Here is a 23,837-nt window from a genome sequence, read left to right as displayed (position 1 = left end):
TCAATTAATTATAGTCGAATCTCGACTACCGGCTGCTAGTAATTATTATTTTTCACTGTGGCCTTGATGGTTGGCGTTTTAAGATGAAGCCCCATCGCGTGCGACTGTTTGTAAGTGCTGTCACGGATTGAAACCAACTCATGCCGGGCTCACTGATGCGTGCAAGCTCATCCTATTGTTAGCGCGATTCAGGTTTTCGTAAAAATATCTTCCAAAAACTAAAATTGTATTATGCAATAATGTGGAAGGCTTTAGAGGAAGGGTTGCCACCACCCTGCCTATTTCTGCCGGGAAGCAGTAACGCGTTTCGGTTTGAATGGTGGGGCAGCCGTTGTAACTATACTGAAGACCTTAGAACTTATATCTCAAGGTGGGTGCCGCATTTACAATAAAATCATTTTTTCTTACACTATTTTTAATTCAAATTTATGGTACCTAGAGCACTCATATCTCTCAAATATATTAAGTGTATAATCTATGCTCATATCTCAAGGTGGGTCGCGGCATTTACGTTGTATCTCTATGGGCTCCAATGACCACTTAACACCAGATGGGTTGTGAGCTCGTCCACTAATCTAAGCAATAAATAAAAAAGGTAAACTTAAGAAAAAATGGATGGATTTCGTGAAAGAAGATACGTGTAAGAAAGAGTGAGGGAAGAAATGGCATATGATAGAAGAGTATGGAAGGAGATGACATGTTGCGCCGACCCCAGGTGACTGGGAGAGGGACAGGAGAATGATGAACTAAAATTGTATTATGCATTATTAAGGATAGCTCAAATTGAAATTTGCATTAGTAAGGATGACTCAAAATGGAATGACAGAGAAGCACTAGCTAAAACAAAAAGGGTGCGTGTACTTATGTACGCGCGTAAGAAGTTATACTCTATTTTGAAGTCGTCGTGGCACGTTAGACCGGCCGCCTGCCTGACGTCAATCCTCCTTGGGAATGCTTTTGTTGACCTTGGGCCGAGGTTTTATTGGCTTTGGTCTGGCTTTGGCTGTTAGTCGCCTTCTACGACACCCATGAGCTAAGTTTGGGTTGGGGGTATTCTTAGGCGCCCACCACACGTTAATTATATAAATTGGCAAAAATCTTATTTTGCAAATTGAATAATGGAATAATCTTATCAAATTAGTGTATTGTCATCGGTCCTCGATAAATCTACAAAGTTTGAATGAATTCTGGCCGTTTAAAGTGGGTCAAAATCGCGTCTAAAGGAGTCAGCTACAAACATACAAACATACATACAAGTGAAGCTAATATAAAGCCTGTAAAAAAATCCGAGATATTAAACAAAAATATACAGTCCAATTGATTAACCTCTTATTTTTTTTTAAGTCTATTCATGCTATTTTTAATTCGAAGCTCCGTTCCGTGAAATTATTTTATTAAAATATTTCGTTCATTTCTTACGTATCCACCGTCCAGATCAGGCTACTGTTACAAACACCTTGACGTGTGTATAATAAAAGACAAAACAACAATAATTAAATGTTTTAATATTAATGAAACTAAGCGAAACAGAAATATCATTATAAATTTTGGATAAGTGTTTTTTTTTTTTTTAAATATTGCAAAATACTAACCGTTCTGAAATAAATTTGAAGAATGAATTACAAAAGGATTTCACCGAAATAGTGAGTACATATTTGAATGTATTATTTCTGTGTTTTGAGTATTGTGTTCCAAATTATTGAGTTTGATTCGAACTGATATGTGTGTATATGTTTGTGGATATATATTTAATTCAATCAATAGGTACACCGCGTGAAATTAGTTAGTACTAAAGTTTACCCTTAGTCAAATCGTGAATCCAGCTGATCAGCTTAGAGTCTTGACTAAGGAGTGTGTTTAAATCTCGGTCAGCCTTCGGGTGAAGTGACGTAGCATAGTGAAATTACTTGTTAATTACATAATAATGATTAACATGTTTTTTTGCAATATGAACTGCTCTACTTTTGTGGCGAAGAATGATATAAATCGCAAAAGAACATTCTTATTGACGAGAAATATTTAAAGACAATTTTTTACCCGAGATTCGTGTACTGTGGCTGAGGCGTGATTTAGAAAACTTTATTGCCATTAAATGGAAATAATTCACCGTTGTCCATCGGCATCAGCAATTCTAGGACGCAGGCAGATCAGTGGGTCCGATTGATGACTGTCCACAATCTTCGTTAGGATAAAGATATGTCATATCGCTCAGGGAGGGGAGTTTGTCGCAAAGCTGGACGGTACATAGCAAACATATATAAGCTAACTGGAATATAGGATATCATTTAAGGTATAAAATACCTGAAAGCGTGCTCTACTTCCGTGGCAGGTGGTGTGGTGGTAAATAGGAGGGGACGGGATTATCTCAAACCTTAAATTCGTCCTCAGAGCACTCCTCGTAAAAAGGAATGTACGAAACGCATAAAGAACTGATATCCTCCCGTGTGCTCTGAGGAATTGTTCGAGATGATATCGTCATCTCGTTTTTACCATCGCACCGCCCGCCACCGGAGTAGAGTTCATCCATACTACCTGGAGCCTCTACGGTCATCCACAGTGTGTTTCCAGAGGTCTTTTTTGCCACGTACCATCCGGCTTTGGAATGAGCTCCCCTCCACGGTGTTTCCCGAACGCTATAACATGTCTTTCTTCAAACGAGGCTTGTGGAGAGTATTAAGCGGTAGGCAGCGGCTTGGCTCTGCCCCTGGCATTGCTGAAGTCCGTGGGCGACGGTAACCACTCACCATCAGGTGGGCCGTAAGCGCGTCTACCTACAAGGGCAATAAAAAAAAAAGAAGACCCAGCTTAGAAAGACTGACTGCCAATGGCATAGTGCGTCAATCAGATTTCTCCCTAGCATTGCCTGGCTTCTAAGATCTCTCTGGGATGTTAGGATTCCGGAGTCTCCTTCCGTCAGACCAGCGCTGAACAACAATTTTTTTTAGGTAGGACCTCTTGTGAGTCCTCACGGGTAGGTACCACCATCCTGCCTATTTCTGCCGTGAAGCAGTAATGCGTTTCGGTTTGAAGGGCGGGGCAGCCGTTGTAACTAGGTATATTTGAGACCTTATATCTCAAGGTGGGTGGCTCATTTACTTTGTAGATGTCTGTGGGTTCCGGAAACCAAGAAAGACAACGATCGATTGATACGACACGGTCCAACATCGGTTTCAGAAGCATTTTATCCTTTGCAGTGTATCATCAGCAGAATATAAGCTGACGAAACAACAAAAACAGTTTTATGAGGAGAATGGCTACTTGTTATTCAGAAACCTGTTCGAATCGACCAGCTTAGACCGTTACAGGTTTGTATGTCACACGTCACATTGTCCACCGGTGTGCTTAGTGCGAGTTTTTTAACGTACTCGATAGCGTGAAAGTTAACTCAAATTTGTATGGAGTCGGAACGTTTGCCTACGTTTGCCGCTCGCTAGGTGCATACAAATTTAAGTTAACTTTTACGCTATCGAGTACGTTAAAATACTCGCACTCAGCACACTGATATTTTTTTGCGAAAAAAAGCCTTAACACAATTTCATTAAAAACTACTTTTACGCGTTTAACCTCCCGTTTTCTCGGTCACGGTCGACTGAGACCGAAAACATGAATAATGACTTGAATGAGATCTTTAATAGTCTTAGTTAGGCCAAACACTCGCGAAAACCGAACAAAATTCTAAATCAAATAAAAGGAAGATTTCTATGGACTCCAGTAACCACTTAACACCAGGTGGGCTGTGACCTCGTTCACCCACCTAAGCAATAGAAAAAAGCTCGGTAGTTAATAAATACGCGAGTTTGATATTAAGAGGTTTATATTACAAAAAGATCTCCCTATAATTTATCTACATTTGTCCCTAGTAACTTACACATTAATTGTACTCGATTTTTACCTATTTAAGCAATAAATAAAAAAAGATCTTCCATCCAGCTGGTGGAGTTACTCGGTAGAGCGACGTTCCGAATGTTATTGCTAGGAACTTGTATATATGCAAGGGCGGATCCAGCTTTGGGCCAGGAGGGGGTCACATAGTCAAATTTTCGATGCGCTCGTTCCCAAACGCTTGCCATCATACAAAGTTATTATATAATATTAAATTAATTAAATATTGAAGGTATGTAGTTACATAAAATCTGAATAGTGACAAAGTATATAAATAAAATCATTAGGTTCAATTAGTGGTTCACCTAAGTCCTGGAACCAGCTCAGGGGGGGGTCATGACCCCATGACCCCCCCCCCTGGATCCGCCGTTGTATATATGCAAGCTCATCTTCTTATCGAGCTATCAAGCTTAACGGTCTTCTACATTAGAGACGGTAGGAGAGCCATGTTACCTCGAACGAGACAGAACTCAACAGAGGCAGGCAAGGGACAAGGTATTTTTTCCTACCCATTCTAGTAACCTCAAGGGGTTATTCTAGATTCACCGAACTAGTAGGTGAGCTCTCAGCGCTCAAACCGGGAGTGTTGCTAGCAAGCCTAGAGCCTGGCAAGAGCAGTGTTTCGCAGAATCTACCACCGGATCGGAAACGCGCCCCACAAGAAGATCCGGAGAGAAACTCAGTGGGCTGTGTCTATGGATTAATTTACTCGTCGAACCCTTCGTCGCAAGCGATGGGTTCGACGAAAACGGTGACCGGTGCTTGTGGTACCTAAAAACACCGTTAATGGATCGGGAGGATCCGTAATGACGTGTTGAGGGCGACGTCGACTGTTTACCATTCGGTCCACCGGATCGGGTATGAGACAAGGTAAGGAAATAAGGTGCTGAGGGCAACTCTCGTCGCCATCACAACCACCCCCACGGAACACCGAACATCCGAAGCCCTAAGTGAGGGCACCTCGGCTACCCCGCTGGTAAACATGCAAACCGTAAGGCTTCACAACGTGCCTTTGTTTTAGGAAAAGATTTTCCGAATTATGTCATCAACCAGAAAAGGTAACGATTATCAAGGAGAACTCTTTAGTTAGCGCCAAGAAGACTCCTGAAGAATACGTTTACAAGGTAAGACATTCAATACTGTTACCATATTATCAAAATCATATCAAAGAACAATGGCAGCTTTCTATGTATACAACATTTTACCTGATATCTATTTGAAGCGTCTTGAAATAAAAAAAATGCTAAAACGATAGTAATAACATAGTTTAATCTTAATCAGAAATATTTTTGTTATTAGAAAGTCACAAAAAAAAAGATATTAACGTGTTTATTTTATAATTTGAGGTTATCTATCAACATTAGATGTCTGACTTTTGTAGGCACGGACTATAATAAATTGAAAAAATAACTATAATAAATTGAACGATATGTTTAAATAACATCTTTAGTTTCATTATCATAGATGAACCAAGGATACACTTCTAATAGTACTCGAGTAGGTACCCTTAGCAATTGCAGAGCTACCTAGGTACATATACATATTAATATGTAGTTTGTTCTTACTTCTTTGTAAATGTGTAAAAATGTATGTCAGAGATAGGTACTTTTAGCCTTTTGAACGCCAGTCACATATTTGCGACAAACGAAGGCTTGCAAAGCTAATTTATTAGAATAGACTATAGAGTCAGTTGTCATACTGTTAAAATCATTGTCATCTGCAGTGCTGCGATTACTATTATGTATTTATTTAAGTATGTACTAATTGTAACAAAGGATAATTAATATTACCATTTATCATTTTAAATACTTTATGTAAATATTTATCAAAAAATACTGCTTTTTTGTGGCAATAATATTAGTGCCATCCTTTATAAATGTATTAAACCGGAATTACACAAAAATCGAATTAAATTAACATTTTTTCGTGGTTTTGCCACGTAAATCTAACATCGTATAAAAAACGAGCAAATAAAATAATTAAATTTCGTTTATCTCTTAATCTATGACGCCTTTTCAAACATTCAGGTAAAAAATTGCCATTCTTTGCGTATTTAAATTATTAAATTTATATTTATACTAAAAAACATGAAACAAAAAGAAATGAAACTCAAGGTTCGCGAAGAACTTGTCTAATTAACTAACCGTGTAATAATTAGTTCATTCTATTTGCGTATGACTTTTTATAGTATATTTTTAATATCGTTGTTGGTTGAGTGTCTAACTGTGACTGCCAGAACATGAGGTCCGGATTTGACTTCCGGTCACAGTCAGTTTGTTTGTGGAAGTTATGTGATATTCGTGGTCCGTGTGGTGTCTCATGTGTGTATCTCCGACATCCGTAACGCAGGAGAAATGAAGGCTAGTTTCATTGTGGAACGATTTTTTGAAGTTAAACTTCTAATGCGACTTCCAACAAGGTTGCGTTAAACGTTTAACGCTACTATACTAGAAAGAGACAGAGCGAGGGTGAATGCGTGGCACTCGAACGCATGCGCGCAGTTAACAGGCCAGCGCGAACGTTAGCAACGAGTAGCGTCCAATATTTTAATGAAGTTTTAAAAAAAATATATTATACATATTTATTTTTCTACTAGCTGACCCGGCAGACTTCGTAGTGCCTCAATCGATATATAAAAGACCTAAACTTTTGTATAAAATAAACTCAAAACAAACAAAAGGAATCCGTCCGACGGGGGACACATCAAAGGAAAAACAAAATTGTTATTTTTATTTATTTCCGAGCCTTTTCATATTTATCTAATATTTTAAACCTTCTCTGGACTTCCACAAATAAATCAAGACCAAAATTAGCCGAATCGGTCCAGCCGTTCTCGAGTTTTAGCGAGACTAACGAACAGCAATTCATTTATATATATAGAGATTAATAATTTAAAACATATAATATAAATGTTTGAAAATGTCGCATCTCTTACACACAGCATTCCTTATTACAAGAGCAATCTGATTTAAGAATGAAAAATGAAGAAAACCACAATACCACACATCGAAAAAGAAGTTTCACTTCATTCGCCATTTTATTTTTATTTTTTATATACAACTAAGTGTTCGTCCGATGATCGATGTTCGACTTTAATCACTGATACCTCAAGATTCAAACTCGTTTTGCGTATTACATTTATTGTTTTTATTATGTTATTTAAATTGTGAGAAAAACGTTAGCATTCACGAGAAGCCGTAAAAAAATAGTACAATAACATACATCGACTAGAAGATTCTGATATCTCGAAACAAATGAAGGTGTTTTCCCATGCTTTTTACTGTTGATCAATTTCATTGCAAAGATGTGTGAATGAGCTCAATGTGGGCCACATTGCGTTAAGTGGTTACAGGAGCCCACAGATATCACAATGTATATGTCGCCACCCATCAGACATCAGGCCGAAGACTCAATTATTTATTGTACAATGGCTCGTCTTTACAAGCCAGAACGCATGATTGCTTAGCGGTAGAAATGGTCAGGGCGGTGGTACCTCCCGTAAGTCCTGCCATACATGGTAGTTGCATATCAGTTGGCGACGGCAGTACACTGATACTTTGAGAACACTTCTGCCCACTGAATACCTTATTTTACGACATCAACGAAAACAGCGGCAGGTTTACGCTAGAAAGCGGCTTGGCTCTGGCATTGCTGACGTCCATTGGTAACCATTCACCCTCAGATGGGCCGTATGCTCATCTGCCTACAAGGGGAAATAATAACACCCAAATGAAGTGGTTCCTAATCTAGGCCGCATCGCAAGCCCCACAGCAACTTATTTAAGAGGTCAACGCATCGTCTCATTGGTCGTGGTTCCTCAGATTCAGGATATAATAAACGATGAGGTCTACATGTCGTACAGCGAAGACTCCAGAGTACTGGATATAGTTTCTCAGCTGATCGGCGATGACATCTCCGCCGTCAATCTGATGCTGATCAACAAGCCGCCGGAGTCGACCAGACACCCCGCCCATCAGGTAACGAAAAACTCACTGTTCTGCAAGGTATTGCTACGCGCTGGGGTTCACAAGCTAACACTGTATTCAACCCTTAGAACACTTCACTACACTTTAAAATTCTCAATTCGCTTCTTTCGCTTCGCTTCAGGTGATCCCTTCGCTGTTTCGCTTCGGGTAGTTCCGATTACTGACTGACTGCGTGCTATCCCTGCAACGCTTTTATAGCCGATACTTCATCCCTAGAATTATCGAGAATATTCCACACATCTCTAGTATCGTTTCCGCTATCTGACAATAGATGGCGTTGTACTTCTCGAGCATTCTAGGTGCTACTAGATCCTTCGATATTCGTTCGACTATTCGGCGAGAGATGGCGTTACTCTTACCGGCGTAACAGTATTATATTAAAATACTCGCTCGAGTCATTGGTGTCTTTATATTATAACATTTACAACTAGTCTGCATTCATAATTATGCTTCATCTTAAGTCTTTTATCAAATTTCACACATCCGACATATTCAGAAACGTTCCCTAATTACATAAATTAAGTTCTATTGTACTCGACTACTGTAGACACAGTTTTCTGCAGCTCTGTGCTGTGTGCTTAGTGCGAGTTATTAACGTTCTCGGTAATGTAAAAGTTAACTCAGATTTGTATGCAGTTGGATCAGCGCCCCTAGCGGCAAACGAAGGCAAACGTTCTGTTATGGGAATTCTCTCTGAGGTCGTTTTAAAAAAGGAAAACTCTTAGGATACAACTATTTATTGGATTTTGAACAATATGGATAATGACTCTCAGAGTAAACCCGGCAGCCGCACCCGTACTCTAACACAGTTCACTGACTACTGACCGTTCTCCGGTCTCCTATCAAGTCTCTACCTCGGACCGTCTAGTCAGCGGTTCGAGGGTGTCAGGAGTTTAGGGTTCGGTAGGGATATATAACAGTTCCAACTCCATACAAATTAGAGTTAACTTTTACGCTATTTAGAACATTAAAAAACTCGTACTAATCACACTGATCCCGAACGCTCCTCTTACACAAACAGATCCTCACATTACAATTTTGCACAATTACTGGTGGTAGGACGTCTTGTGAGTCCGCACGAGTAGGTACCACAACCCTGCCTATTTCTGTAGTGAAATAAAAATGCGTTTCGATTTAAAGGGCTTTGTCTCAGGCTGGGTGGCGACATGTTGAAATTAGAAAGTTGAACCCTACTTTATAGTTTATAGAATCATGGTGTGATGAGTATATCTCTAGTTTATACTTTAATATAATCTATGTAAGTCTGTGATTCCTTTTCCGGGTCTATGATAGAACTCTAAAATGCTTGGATTTGTTATGCGTAACTATCAACATTTTCGTAAAGCTAAAACTATTAAAATACTATACTGTACTTTTGTTCGTAGTAACTTAGAATACGCTTCACAAGTTTGGAATCCTCGATATAATATCTATATAGAACGAATTGAAAGAATTCAGCGTAAATTTATAAAGTACCTTTGTTTTAAATTTAATATTGCCTATAACTCTAATAATTTGATAACCTTTGTAAAAAACATCATCTACTTCCTCTTTACTTGCGACGTGAGGTTGCCGACATTGCATATTATTTAAAGATCGTTAAAGGTTTGGTGGATTGCCCGGAGCTCTTATCCAAAGTTGACTTCAATGCACAGAGAATATCTTTAAGGCATCGAAATCTAATTTCTTTGCCACTAGCTTCCACTAACTATAGGCAAAACTCATTCTTTTTACGTGTTGTTGGTGGCCTCAACAGACTTGGCAGGTTCTTAGATATTGACCCATTTTATTCCTCTATCACAGGACTTAGACGTCAGCTTAGTGCACGATTTTTCGTGGGCGATGAGGGGGCAGAGGGTGCGGGGCCATGTGCCGGTGATGTTTAGCACAACAGTTTTTTATTAATTTGTGACATTTATACATAAGTTTACATTTAAATTAGTCTGGTGTTTTCCTCCATTCCTTATGTTGTTTCTTGCTTGCTGATTGTTTTTAATTTTTTCTTTTTTTGTTTCTATGCTTTTGTTTCTCTAGTGTTTTTAATTTGTTTATATTGGTGAGGACCTTTAATTGGCTTTTTGTTTCTATTATTTGTTATATTATTATACTTTGTTAGTTGGCTGTTGGTTCTCCTTGTATTAAATAAATAAATAAATAAAAACTCTCGCGAATAAAACTACGTTTTGTAAAACCGCTATACTTTCATTTAATACATTTACATTGTTGACGTCCATGTTGATTGTTTATCCTTGCCTATACGCTGGTAGCATAAGAGGCTATTTCAGCTACATCTTGACAGGTAGGTGAGCTCACGGACTCAACCTGAGAAAGCTTGCTATCACTAGCCCTAACAAGAGCAGTGCTTCGCTGAATCTACCACCGGATCGGTTCACGACGTCAGCACGTGACGGCAGATGGGTCCCGTTTAAGTCATTAAGCTTTGTAATTGTTTCAGGATCAGTGGTATTTCCCTTTCGGGCCAACAGACAAGATCATAGCGATGTGGACGGCTCTGGATCCGGCGAACTTACAGAATGGGTGTCTGTACATTGTGCCGGGCTCGCACAAGTGCGGAAAACTGTTTAAGCACGTAACATTTAAGGTGAGAGAATATATTTAGTCTTTTTTGATTTATTGCTTAGATGGGTTCACGGTAGGCAGCGGCTTGGCTCTGCCCCTGGCATTGCTGAAGTCCATGGCCGACGATTACCACTGACCATCAGGTGGGCCGTGTGCTCGTCTACCTACAAATGCAATAAGAAAAAAATGTGTGGACGAGCTCACAGCTCACCTGGTGTTAAGTGGTTACTAGAGCTTAAAGACATCTACTTAAAGATATCAGTTCTCAGTTACAATGGCCGCCCCGCCCTTCAAACCGAAACGCATTACTCCTTCACGGCAGAAATAGGCGGGGTGGTGGTACCTACCCGTGCGGACTCACAAGACGTACTACTACCAGTAATTACGCAAAATATAATTTTGCGGGTTTGATTTTGATTACACGATTCACCGTGGAAGTCGATCGTGAACGTTTGTTGAGTACCTACGTATTTCATTAGAAAAATTGGTACCCGCCTGCGGGATTCGAACACCGGTGCATCGCTCAACACGAATGCACCGGACGTCTTATCTTTTAGGCCACGACGACGAACTTCTGGACAAAGTTCAGTTGTAACATTTACAAGGTCACAGTACACTTTCGAAAACTCTCCCTTACAGAATTCAAAGAAGTTCTTTCACGTTATCGCTGACGAGGACCAGCTGGCTCCGTTGAGCAACCGACTCTATTTGGAGATGTCTCCGGGAGACACGGTCTTCTTCCATCCCTACCTGATACATGGCTCCGGTCCTAACGATACCAAGGTATTTGTTAGTTTGCACTTTTATATAACTAACAAAAGAGGACTAGAATTATATTAAAACATCCGGTGGATGCAAGCAGCGTAAGACCGTGACGAGCCTTGGGGGAGGCCTTTGTCCAGCGGTGGACATCTGTAGGCTGATAGAATAGAATATTAAAACACGAAACTGTTATTCATTTCTCGAATTTTAAAACATCAAAAAGACTTATCGTTCCATACTAATCTTATATGAACACGCGATCTTTTGAGTGAAGAGGCTTTCTTGTAGTAAGGTACCTTTTTTCCCTACCTATTCGTTGGTAGTTTAGGAGGCTATTCCAGCAACGCGCGCTTTAGTAGGTGAGCTCACGGGCTCAACCTGAGAGAATTTGCTAACACGAACCCTAGTAAGAGTCGTGCTTCGCAGAATCTAACACCGGATCGGAAACGCGACCCACTGAGAAGATCCGGCGAGAAACTCAGTTTGAGCACAATTTAATGAGAGAGAGAGAGTATTCTTTATTGTACACCAAAAAACAAATAAACAGTGCGATACATTAAATACAAAAAAAAAGTACAATTGGCGGTCTTATGGCTTTTTTATTTAATCGGATTTTATAGTCAATTGTTTTTGTGAAAACTTTTTTGGTCATAATCTATTTTTACTGTCTATCAAATTATTATACGTCTTTAAATGCAAACGGTTTTTATGGAACTTCCACTTCTAGGACTACAGGAAGGCGTTGACCATCCACTACGCCAACAGTGCGTGTCACTACGTCGACCTGCGGGGCACCGTGCAAGAGGAATTGAGCACAGGTACCCTCAACAATGCTTATTTTGATGTCCATTGCTGCACGTGTAGGACTGCGGCCCATAAACATCACGCCTCAACGCACAAGGCTGAAGTCTCAATCTTAATCTACGACTGTCCTACTAATCCAAGGAGTTTCTGTTTCTTTATAAAATAAATAATAATTTAAAAAAACTAACGAAATACGCTTTTATAGAAAATCTAACTAGAAAATCTTCTTCTTCTATCTATATATATATCCTAGAACCGTTTCGGCGTCCAATATGGAGTTAATTGCATTTAAAATGGCGTCCACCTGCTTTTGGCGTCCCATATACGGACGTCATTTCGATTAACATTGCCAAACCACGCGTCTTGGTCTAAAGTACTATGTGAACTTTGTAATAAAAAAAAAATTTGGACTTCACTTTACAGCCACAGTATCTGAAATTGTATTTCGATTAGTTCTTGGCGATTTCGTTTAAAACGCGTAGCGCTGTTGTAGCGTGAAATATACGTTTGACAACAATGTAACGAATGAATGCGACCGTTAACATTGTTTATTACTTAGAATTCGGCTTATCTACTTCCTGGCCGCCTGGCGCGATATGACCTAGTGAACTATGCTTTGTGCAAAAATGTATCTAACATTGATTTAACTTATTATACACTTACAGTCAATATCGAACAAGTCACACCGCTCGACGCGATATTCGCCGTCCGTCAATATCATAGAATATCCTGCACATGTGTAGTGCACGATATTCTATGATATTGACGGATTTTAATATTATGCATAAGGATTTGACAAATCCATAAACATGATACTTTTTGTATAATAGGCCATTAGGCATTTAAATAAAGTGTAAAGAAAATGAGAAGCACGCGAAAAGGAAAAAAAGGTAAGATTGCTGTTATAAATACCTACGGTTAGATTTTAGTTTTATATTTGTTAGCGCATAATCACAAAAATACAATAACGAATGGTATCTACTAATGGCTCGCATAAATATAAAGTCAATAACTTATGGTTGCTGTTACGTCCCAATTAAATCGTGTTTTTTTTATACATTTAGAAAAATGTGCACAGTCTAAGATGGTGCAATCGAACCTTAAAGCGCATTTGGTTTGTAAGGGCACTTCAAATTTTGGAATTCGAGACACGCGTACGAAAAATTTACCTGTTTTGTTGATGCCTACTTTTAAAAGCCTGCGCATAAGATTGATTTAAAAGCTTATGAGGTTTTAACCAATTTTATTTAGGTTTCAAATAAATCTTATGCACAGGCTTTTAAAAGTAAGCATCATCAAAATATCCAACAAACATTCAGTACTCAGTTGTCTTTCCTTGCAGTCAGTATACGTTCAAGTGAACCCAAGATGGTTATTTTTTTAGACGTAGATGGTTTTCTAACTAGATCAGATTTTGAACAATTGTTAAATAATGATTTGATTTGGCCTTGGAATACGGCGCATTTTATTTTACGAACGCATTGTATAAATTGTGCATTTGTTGTTAATATTTTACCGACGCAACCACAACATATGGTTATTGATTTAAATTTTGGTTATAATGTACTCATATTACTTGAACAATCATGGTTTTGGTGCAGTACCTGTACTTTTGCTCTGTATGATCATTATCCACAAGATGAGTGCGAATATTGTCATCAGGAAAACTAGGTATTCATGATTAGATCTTAGATGACTCTAATTTGTGATTATTAATATTTAAGATAACGATCGTTCGTTATGTTTAATATTTACTTTATTTAATATCTACAAATGATATATGATTATCATAATATTTTGTAACTAAATTTATTTTATTTTTGGATCCAGTACAAGCATATAACACGAGAAGAAATAAAACAAACGGAGGTAATGTAAGCAATTATGAAGAAAACATTGACAAAATCCTGCCGTGTCTAAAAGAAAGAATCAAAATACAAAGAATATTTAAGGTAAAGTATCACGTTGTAAAGATGTAAATTAAATTGTCTTTTTAAAAAATATATCAATATTAATTAAATTCATATTTTTTAGGAACAATTTGCAAAAAAAGGTACGGCAATATGCGTAGCTTCAACCAGCAATACAGTTCACGTTAGCGCCGAACATCGACGTGAAAATAGTACTATAAGTAGTGCCGTTTTTGATAATGATATCAATCACGTAGTTACCGAAAAGAGTGATATTATTGATACCACAGATAGTCCTGAAAGTTGTGTAAACACCGAAGAAGATCAAAGAACATCTTTTAATGTGCCGGAAAGTGATGACGATGCTGACTTTTGTGATTCAAGCGATAACCTTTATGTACCAGAAACCACTGACGAATCTGATAATGACTCTGATATTTGTGATGTAACCTCAGCTACCAGCAACTCTAAGCAGAACCATCAAGTGAGTAAAAAAATTACATAAAACACTGATTTGTTCTAAATTATTAGAGCGACTTGGGGGAAAATAGGCATCTGGCATTCTTGCGCACCGAAACGAAATACAACACATAATATTGTTATTTCACGCCGATATTCTGTGAGAAGGTGGTAGTACCTCAATCGAGCGAGTTGTTTTTGTTTTAATGTCACGACGGATGATTTCCGAAAGTAATAAGTACAGTATTGTCTAATTGTAGTTTTAACGCGATTGTATTAGCTTAGCTTTTGTATGTATGTAACGGAATCTTTAAACTCGTTTTTCAAGAACTGGTAAACGTCGGATTAATTTGAAATTCGTATACTTATCAAGGACCCAGAAAACTTTATAAATTTGTACTATTATAAAAATAAGCAATAAAAACTAAAAAGTTAAAGTACGCGTTGCGAACCCTCAGTTCACTTAACCTTTAATCTACACAATAACTAAGCACACATACGACCGATATGTGAAATATAATAGATGAAAACATATACCTATTATCCATTGATTAATATATTTTTTTCTTTTAGGTTTCATTTGAAATTCACGATGAAGCTACCGAAAACAAACAAACTGAATGTCTTTCTACCGAAGAAAAGGAAGGCGATAAAAAGAAGAGGATACGACAAAGGGATTATTGTTTTTATTGTGAAAGTTTAATTTTAAATTTCGCTAGACACGTTATAAGAAACCATTCTAATGAACCGGAAGTTCAAAAGGTATTATCGATGCCAAAAAATACTAAGTCACGTAAACAAATGCTTACACTCTTGCGTAAGAAAGGAAATTACATTACTAACACTCAAAACTCTACGTTGAAGCCAATGAAAAAAAACAAATATAATAGAAGTGACGACTACTTACCTTGTACTAAATGCTTAGGATTTTACTCTCGAAAACAACTATGGAAGCACAAAAAACTATGTGATAGTAATAATCTCACATCAAATGTTCAAGTTGATGCACAGAATTTTTTGGTTCGTAACATTAAAGTAAATCAAAAATTAAAAGATGATGTTTTTCCACGTATGAGGCCAGATAAAATATCTATGTTTGCGAAAAAAGATTCTTTGATCTGTGCTTTTGGATTGCAATATCTTAGGACACATAGAGAAAAACATTTTATAACTGTAACCTCTAGAAAAATGCGTGAGCTTGGTAAACTATTAATAGAAATAAAAAAAATTAAACCAAACATTAGTAGCTTATTAGACGCCTTGAAGCCGGAAAATTATGGAACACTAGTTTTGGCTACTAAAAATGCAGCTAGTTTCAATAATTTAAAAGATCGTTACGATTCACCTACTTATGCCATGAATATTGCAACATCGCTAAAACAATGTTGCAATATAGCATTACTTGAGTCTTACAAAGCGGAAGCTGGTATTAATAGAACAGAAATTCAAATAGATCTTAAAACACTCACAAGTATAATTCAATCTAACTGGAAATTTGACGTCTCAAGCCAAGCTGCTGACGACTTAAATATAAAACGGTATAATAAAACAACAATTGTCCCATTAGCATCTGATTTAAAATGTTTAAAAGACTATCTAAATAAAACTGCTGCACACGCAGTAGTTAAGCTATCGGAATCAAATAATTCATTAAATTGCAATGCATTCAATGCATTAATAGAGTGCGTGTTCTGCCGCCTTTTATTACTAAACCGACGGCGTCCCGGAGAACTTCAGAGATTACAATTGAGTTTTTACGAAAATTATGATAAAAAAGATAACGAAAACAATAAATATGAAGAATTTGATAAAGCACTATCAGCAACGGAAAAAATATTAGTAAACAGTTTAAAAAGAATTGTTATTCGAGGGAAAAGAGGGAGAGGGGTTCCAGTTTTATTTAGCAAAGATGTTCAAAAAGATATAGATATCTTAATTTCTTTAAGACATAAATATGTAAACACAGATAATGATTTTTTATTCTCTAAAGCTGGAGGATCAGTTATATGTGGTTATAGGACCATAGAAAAATACGCAAAAGCTTGTGGTGCAAAAAATCCAAAAGCTTTAACTTCGACTCGACTTCGCAAACATTTAGCGACTTTAACCCAGCTTTTTAATATGTCCGAAAACGACATGGAACAATTAGCTTCATTCATGGGCCATACGATGTCAATTCATAAACAAAATTATAGATTACCGGATGATGTGTTCCAAACTGCTAAAATTTCTAAGCTGTTACTTTTAATGGAAACTGGAAACGCGGATATGTATAAAGGTCACACTTTAGACGAAATAAATATCAATTTAGAAGAAGAAATAATTGGTGACGATATTCAAAATGAGGAAATTCTCGATTACGAAATGTTAGAACCCACTCCTCCTGTAAACAAAACTTCCTTAAATTCAATTGATAGCTCTAAACAATCAATCCCATTTTGTTCTAATAATGAATCAGTTGAACAGAAGGTAATAAAAAAGAAACGTGTGCTAGTTCCTTGGACACCACAACAAAAACGTGTAGTTTTAAATTTCTTTTCGAAGCATATCAAGTCCAGAAAACCTCCAAAACGTGACGAATGTGAAAACTTACGAAGTCAATATCCAGAACTTCTAAATAATAAAGATTGGCTAAAAATTAAAGTATTTATACAGAATACATATACAAAACAATAAGTATGGATATATTTCAGTACTACAACTTACTACAGAAATTATCGTTCACTTTTATTACTTCAACTACTTTTATCCTATTTATGCAGTTTAAGTACACTCAATTTTTTTTTTCAATAGGTGAAATTTTCACATTTCCACATTGTCACTTTCAAAAGCTGATATCTGAAAAATTTGCTACTTGTTTTTTCTGTTCATTATGAAGCTTACATTATTTCTCAGTTTATATAATTATTAGTAGAACCTGAAACTTTCATAATATTCTTATAGTTGAAATTCAATGTTTTTTAATTATATTTCATTGTTCAATGTTTTTTACTTATATTTGTAACATTTGTATGCTACACTCTTGACAGAGTGGTCGTGGTGTGATATTATGTCAGCTTGTACTTGTCTTTTACCTTTTCAAAAATAAATAAATGCTTTAATATCGTATTAATGGTTTTATTTTATCACTCCATAAAAAAAAAATACTCAAGGGTTGAACTGCGTACTACCCCTTTCCCAAATCAATAGGTAACTATGTCTCTTTTTCCAATTCTAAAATATCAACTAAGATATTTCAATATTTGTTACGATACCTTGTACCTTACCATACTATAATTCCCTTTATTCCCATCAACCCTTCGAGCTTTCCACCGTGGTTGTGGCTGGAAGTTACTAATATACTCGAGCCGCTTACCACATGACTTTTATTTAGTGTTTTCTGCCACATCTTGAAGACCGCAGCTTGAAACTATTTTCTTAGAACTATTACGTTTTACTTGCTATTATATAAAACAAATTTATTTATTTATTTATTAGGAAAACCAACAGCAATACAAATTTTTTATTACATTTTCGTATGAAAATAATATAGCTAATAACAGGCTTCCCTTCATTTTAACATATTAGTCTATAACGTCGTAAAACAGATGATGCCAATAGTAATTCTAGTTATATATACACTATTAATGCAGCGCAAACGAATATTATTATAAATATAAAATATTGTAGTAAGGTTGTCATCGTCAAAAAATCGTTAAAAACAGTAACAGTAAATCAACATTGAACTATTTTTTTATGTTGATTATTATCATCAAAACTATTAATCCAAATTGTAATAATGAAATTGTCAAAGTAGAAATAATGAATAATAATTCAATGCGCTGGAGTCCTATAGTCACAGTGTTTATAACTGTATTAGCTGGCTCTGGCCCACCGCCCCCCTGCGACACCACTGTTCTGCTGGGTGGTGGTAGATGCTGGGTTTGAATAGTCAGGGGCGGCGGTTCGGGCGCTGGCATCATTTCCATGTATGATGGCGACCGGTGGCAATTGATGCTTGCACTGCTTACGCTGCTTGTGCCTGTGAAACAAAATTAATAGCTGTTAATTATTAAGACACACTTCTAGTAAAGATTTACTAATTAACATTGTCCATTTTTTTTCACAAGTATTAATTCCAAAATCATTTCGAGGAATAAGTTTATCTGTAGTTAAACTGCAAATAGTCTTTAGTTTTTTATATTTTTGAATAAATATGTTTAACCTTAGTTTGCCCTTCCCGACGTCATCACTATAAGAACATTTTTTTTTTATTATTAATTTGCAATGAAACTATCACTTATTTTGTTGTTTTTGTTAAAAAATAAACCAAGTCTGTCCACAAGTTTAGAAGATTGTTGTTACAAAATATAAACAGTGTTTCAAGTAGTGTTGTTTTTTTGTTGCAAGAATTATTTTACAAATAACATTAACAACATTTCAGTTCGAGATAAAGTACAATAGTAGGTTTTGTAAAATTTAAATTGAATATAAGTCATTTAGCTTGGACTGATGACGCCAGCCCTCTTCAAATTTAAAATATTTATTTAAATTAAAGTAGCCATTAAATTTCCAAAATATTCAAATCAGTGACCTTAAAAAATTAAAACCTTTGGACAATGCCAATTAAAACTATGGGGTTTATAAACAATATAACAACTTATCAGAACATATTACTTAACCCTGATCTGTATCATTGGCCTTCAGTTTCGTTGGTTATGCTTTCTATTTACCGTAGGATCGAAATATTGTATGTGATGCTGCTAAATGTTAATTTATTCTTAAATAAAAATAAATGTATTAAAATTAGTTTACTTACCTAGTAACTCCGTTTTGTTCAACAGATTCAGTGAATTAGGAGGAGCACAGCATCCTTCTTCATTACACACCATATTTAAAAAAAACGAAGCAATAATTACTTTTAACTTCTGTTATGGTAGATACTTTGGACGTTGTCTCACCAGGGCTTATTTAGATAGCAACTGATGTTAGGATTTGTCACTCTCCACATTCCCTAATGAATATCATTACAAAGTATTTTAGCAACAAGTGCTTTAAGATGTTATTGTCTAAACTAATATTATAAACAGGAAATATTTGATAGGCTCCGAAACGATTTTAAATATTCTTTCACCATTAGAAACCTACATTATCCCTGAGTAACATATGACATATTCATTCAATGCCAAATGCCAATGCAAATGTGTGAGTGCTCTGAAAAGAGGGCAAGGGAAGGAACAGAGATTTTTTGTACTGAAAGCGCACACCTGTGTTTTGTTGGCGTAAAAACGACTAGATTCTCACACTCCATCAAGATTTGCGAATTAAAACCCTGTCATCAACCCCATATCCTTATAGTACACCCTTTGCAATAAAAGAGGAATTATTAAAATTGGTTCGCGAGATATTGAATTATTCGGCCATTTGTCGCTCACATACGTAATTCAAATTTAAGACTTATATAGTTTTGTCACGGATTCCATTTTGAAAATTAAACCAAATTGAAATGGGACAACACCAAATGGGACAAAATGGGTAGGTAGCACCACCCCGCCTATTTCCGCCGTGAAGCAGTAATGCGTTTCCGTTCGAAGGGTGGGGTATCCGTTGTAACTATACTGAGACCTTAGAACTTATATCTCAAGATGGGTGGCGCATTAACGTTGTAGATGTCTATGGGCTCCAGTTACCACTTAACATCAGGTGGGCTGTGAGCTCGTCCATCCATCTAAGCAATAAAAAAAAACCCAGTCAAAAGTTCTGAGGTAAAAACATAAAAAAATAACAATACAGACGAATTGAGAACCTCCACCTATTTTAATTCGTTTAAAAAATACAACGTTTCATAACAGCACGCAACAAAGTATGCACAGCAAGGACGTCAATTGTACATAAAAGAAGGGGGAATAGCCGAAATATACGATGACGCCATATAGGCGTAGGTATAAATGTGGGTCTAAATAGGTACCAGAATGAACAGAAATTGAATATTGATGTATAACTATAATCTTGTAATTTTAAACTCATCACACAATATTTTATAGAATTATAAAGCAGTATATGCAAAGAAATGAAGACAAATGTCATTGGAACACATGGACGCAAAACTGATGTAAATTGGGAGGACGCTGAAATGGAACTGGGATGTATATATATATATATATATATAAATGAATGCTGTTCGTTAGTCTCGCTAAAACTCGAGATCGGCTGGACCGATTTGGCTAATTTTGGTCTTGAATTATTCGTGGAAGTCCAGAGAAGGTTTAAAAGGTAGATAAATATGAACTTTCTCGGAATTAAATAAAAATAACAATTTTGTTTTTCCTTTGATGTGTCCCCCGTCGGACGGATTCCTTTTGTTTGTTTTAAGTTTATTTTATACAAAAGTTTAGGTATTTTATTTATCGATTGAGGCACTATGAAGTCTGCCGGGTCAGCTAGTAGAATATAATTTTTAATAAATATGAATTATAAATAGTGTAAGAAAAATGATTTTATGGTAAAAAAAGCGTGGGGTGCATGGTATCAGTAGTTTAAATATTTTATGAACAGATATAAGTAGAAGGATTATTCTGATAATATCCTGAAAAGCACCCCACAATTTTTTTTATAATAAAATAATTTTTCTTACATTATTTTTAATTCAAATTTCTTAAAATTAATTTTTTTATTTTTTAGTTGGATTTTCTATACAAGCGTATTTTTTTTTTTTTAAACAATTATTAATTTTTCATTTTTTAGTTAAATTTAAATTTTTTCAATTAATATTTCCAATTATTTTTTAGTAAGTATTGAATTGTCATCGGTCTTTAATAAGTATGCCAAATTTCGAGTTAATCCGACGTTTTGAATGGGGTCAAAATCATGTTCAAAGATTCCGTTACATCTAACATACATATGTCTGAAGCTTCGATCAACAATTGTTGATCGAAGGTCTGAAGCTAATAAAAACGTATTGAAAGAGTATGATTTTGATCATTAGGTTCAGTCTACAGCACAGCACGTTTGAAGATTAAATCAAAGGACATGGGCCATTTTTGGCCCAGCTACTCGTGCTCTCAAGGACACGAATGAAATATCTATAGAAAAAAACATTTCATTTTTACATACTTATTATAAAATTTAAGGAAATTGTAATGGTGGGATAATTAAAATCATAAATAAAAAGAAATTAGCATGACTAAGCTACACTGATAATACTGAAGTAGTTGCCATAGGTAAAATATATTTATATATTAAACAATTCACATTAAATCTTCTTAAAAAAGACATTATATTGCAAAAAACTAGCAAAATATATCAACATATTTAATTAATGGATTTTAATTATAAACAAAATACTTAATATTATGAGATGTTTTATTCCGCTGAAATAACTCATTCGTCGCCCGCAGAGTTCCAGCGGGAAGGCGCCAGGCGAGGCATCACGGGGTTTGATTACAGCGTGAGTCTCCACTTGTCATCCGTGACTGATGCTGACTTCAGTGTTGTAGTCCCAGGCGCCTAGCTATCCTGGCGGGTGTGCCCGGGCAGATGACGTCACCTCGGATAGTAACTCTCCAGTTGGAAGGGCGCGCCAATATGAATACCGTCGAGACTTTAACCTCATGTATCAAGGCAACCATCATTCTGCTTGGGCCCGCGGTCAACTCCCAAAATCAGCAGATCGTCAAATCCCAGACCCTGGCGGACCGTATGAGGTTCGGTCCCCGATCCGAAAAATAGCCATGCATGGCTTTGAATTAGTCGGGATTGCGGCTTTTATCCATACTCGCTCACGGGTAGGTACCACCGCCCTGCCTATTTCTGCCGTGAAGCAGTAATGCGTTTCTGTTTGAAGGGTGGGGCAGCCATTGTAACTATACTGAGACCTTAGAACTCGTATCTCAAGGTGGGTGGCGGCATTTACGTTGTAGATGTCAATAAACTTAACACCAATCGGGCTGTGTGTGAAATCATCTGTTAATTCAAAGAATGAAAACAAATATTAAATGTTTATTACTAAATCTCTGTTTCCAAATAGCACTAAGCATGCTATTATTTATTAAGATATGTTTTCCCAATTATAAATGTTAGTTACGATGCGCTAGCGAACTCAGGGCCTGCTGTGACCGGTCATCGGAAGTCAGGTCCCGGTTACACTGGCCCAAATATCTCGAAGTGCTTATGTCCAGACTACGGTGACCCCCGACCGTCGTGTGGGTCGCCAGTTCCTGTGTGCTTAGTGCGAGTTTTTTAACGTTCTCGATAGCGTAAAAGTTAATTCAATCGTATAGAGTTGAAACGTTTGCCTACGTTTGCCGCTAGGGGCGCTGTTCCAACTGCATACAAAATTGAATTAATGTTACGCGCTAGGGCTCGGGATAAATAAAAAATTCTACCTAGGTGTAAATTAAAACTGTATTAGCACTTAACACACTTTACAAACACTTTAAATTTCTTGATTCTCTTCTTGCGCTTCGCTTCAGCCAATTACTGGCTGACCTCGTGCCATCTCTGCAAAGCTTTTATAGTCGATACGACATCCCTAGAATCGTCGAGAACATTCCTCACAAGTCGAATACCTTCGATGTGTGTTTCCACCATCTGAGAATAGATGGCGTTGTAATCCTTGAGCGTTCTAGATGTGACTAGATCCTCCGATATTCGTTCGACTATTCGGCGATAGATGGCGTTACTTTTACCGGCGTAACATTAACTTTTACGCTATCGAGTACGTTAAAAAACTCGCATTAAGTACTAGCGCTGTATAATCGTGGATTTTTATTTCAGGACTACTGGAAGTTAAAGATAAAGGCGGTCAGAGGTCCGAGATGCAATCTGTAGGTTTGCAATAAAGAATTTATAACTATACGTCCATTTGTTTGTATTTTATGCTTTTTACCTTACATGCGCGCGACCGCCATGTTGCAATCAAACAACACTCACAAGCATCACAGAGTATTTATTGTATGCCAAGAATTGGACCAAACTCCTTGAGCATATATCGAGGGGTGAAATATATCGGCAGACTTCATAGTGCCTCAATCGATAAATAAAAGACCTAAACTTTTGTATAAAATAAACTTAAAACAAACAAATGGAATCCGTCCGACGGGGGACACATCAAAGGGAAAACAAAATTGTTATTTTTATTTTTATTCCGAGCATTTTCATATTTATCTCTCTTTTAAACCTTCTCTGGACTTCTACAAATAATTCAAGACCAAAATTAGCGAAATCGGTCCAGCCGTTCTCGAGTTTTAGCGAGACTGACGAACAACAATTCATTTTTATATATAAGTTAGTCTGGCCATAAATACTGTTACAATTAAAAATAAAAAAAATTCTATTTCAAATAACGTTTATTACTTTTACAGTGTGTTAGTTTAATACATAAATATAAAACAATTTAAAGTATAAAACCCTTATTCGAAATGGTCTCCATTGGCTGCAATACAGTCCTTTAAACGTTGAGTTATCAATAAAAGCA

The 23,837-nt window shown here is 36.6% G+C and overlaps 3 protein-coding genes across 6 annotated transcripts in view; 2 read left to right on the top strand and 1 right to left on the bottom strand.

The window, feature by feature from the left end:
• Window positions 1-23,837, bottom strand: part of LOC101739898 (uncharacterized) — a 127,085-nt gene that overhangs the window by 41,879 nt on the left and 61,369 nt on the right. The window lies entirely within an intron of this gene.
• LOC105842603 (probable phytanoyl-CoA dioxygenase) lies at window positions 891-23,213 on the top strand. Of its 3 annotated transcripts, XM_021352873.3 has the most exons (9): window positions 898-1,643; window positions 3,195-3,305; window positions 4,904-5,006; window positions 7,704-7,859; window positions 10,324-10,470; window positions 11,088-11,231; window positions 11,938-12,028; window positions 21,760-21,809; window positions 23,138-23,213. In XM_021352873.3, the coding sequence occupies exons 1-9, from the start codon at window positions 1,615-1,617 to the stop codon at window positions 23,189-23,191; spliced, it is 885 nt and encodes a 294-aa protein (XP_021208548.2). In that variant the 5' UTR covers window positions 898-1,614; the 3' UTR covers window positions 23,192-23,213. The 3 variants fall into 3 exon arrangements, with proteins under 3 accessions (XP_062532756.1, XP_062532757.1, XP_021208548.2); XM_062676773.1 differs by lacking the exon at window positions 21,760-21,809 and having other exon boundaries at window positions 894-1,643; XM_062676772.1 differs by lacking the exons at window positions 21,760-21,809; window positions 23,138-23,213 and having other exon boundaries at window positions 891-1,643; window positions 11,938-12,206.
• Window positions 12,669-17,491, top strand: LOC119628419 (uncharacterized). Of its 2 annotated transcripts, XM_038021225.2 has the most exons (5): window positions 12,669-12,904; window positions 13,845-13,966; window positions 14,049-14,067; window positions 14,215-14,408; window positions 14,957-17,491. In XM_038021225.2, exons 1-5 carry the CDS (start codon window positions 12,877-12,879, stop codon window positions 17,057-17,059), a joined length of 2,466 nt encoding a protein of 821 aa, XP_037877153.1. In that variant the 5' UTR covers window positions 12,669-12,876; the 3' UTR covers window positions 17,060-17,491. The 2 variants fall into 2 exon arrangements, with proteins under 2 accessions (XP_037877153.1, XP_037877152.1); XM_038021224.2 differs by having other exon boundaries at window positions 14,049-14,408.

Source organism: Bombyx mori, chromosome 28 (assembly GCF_030269925.1).
Source record: "Bombyx mori chromosome 28, ASM3026992v2".
In the NCBI taxonomy this organism is placed as follows: Eukaryota; Metazoa; Arthropoda; class Insecta; order Lepidoptera; family Bombycidae; genus Bombyx; species Bombyx mori.
This window is presented reverse-complemented; position numbering and strand designations above follow the sequence as displayed.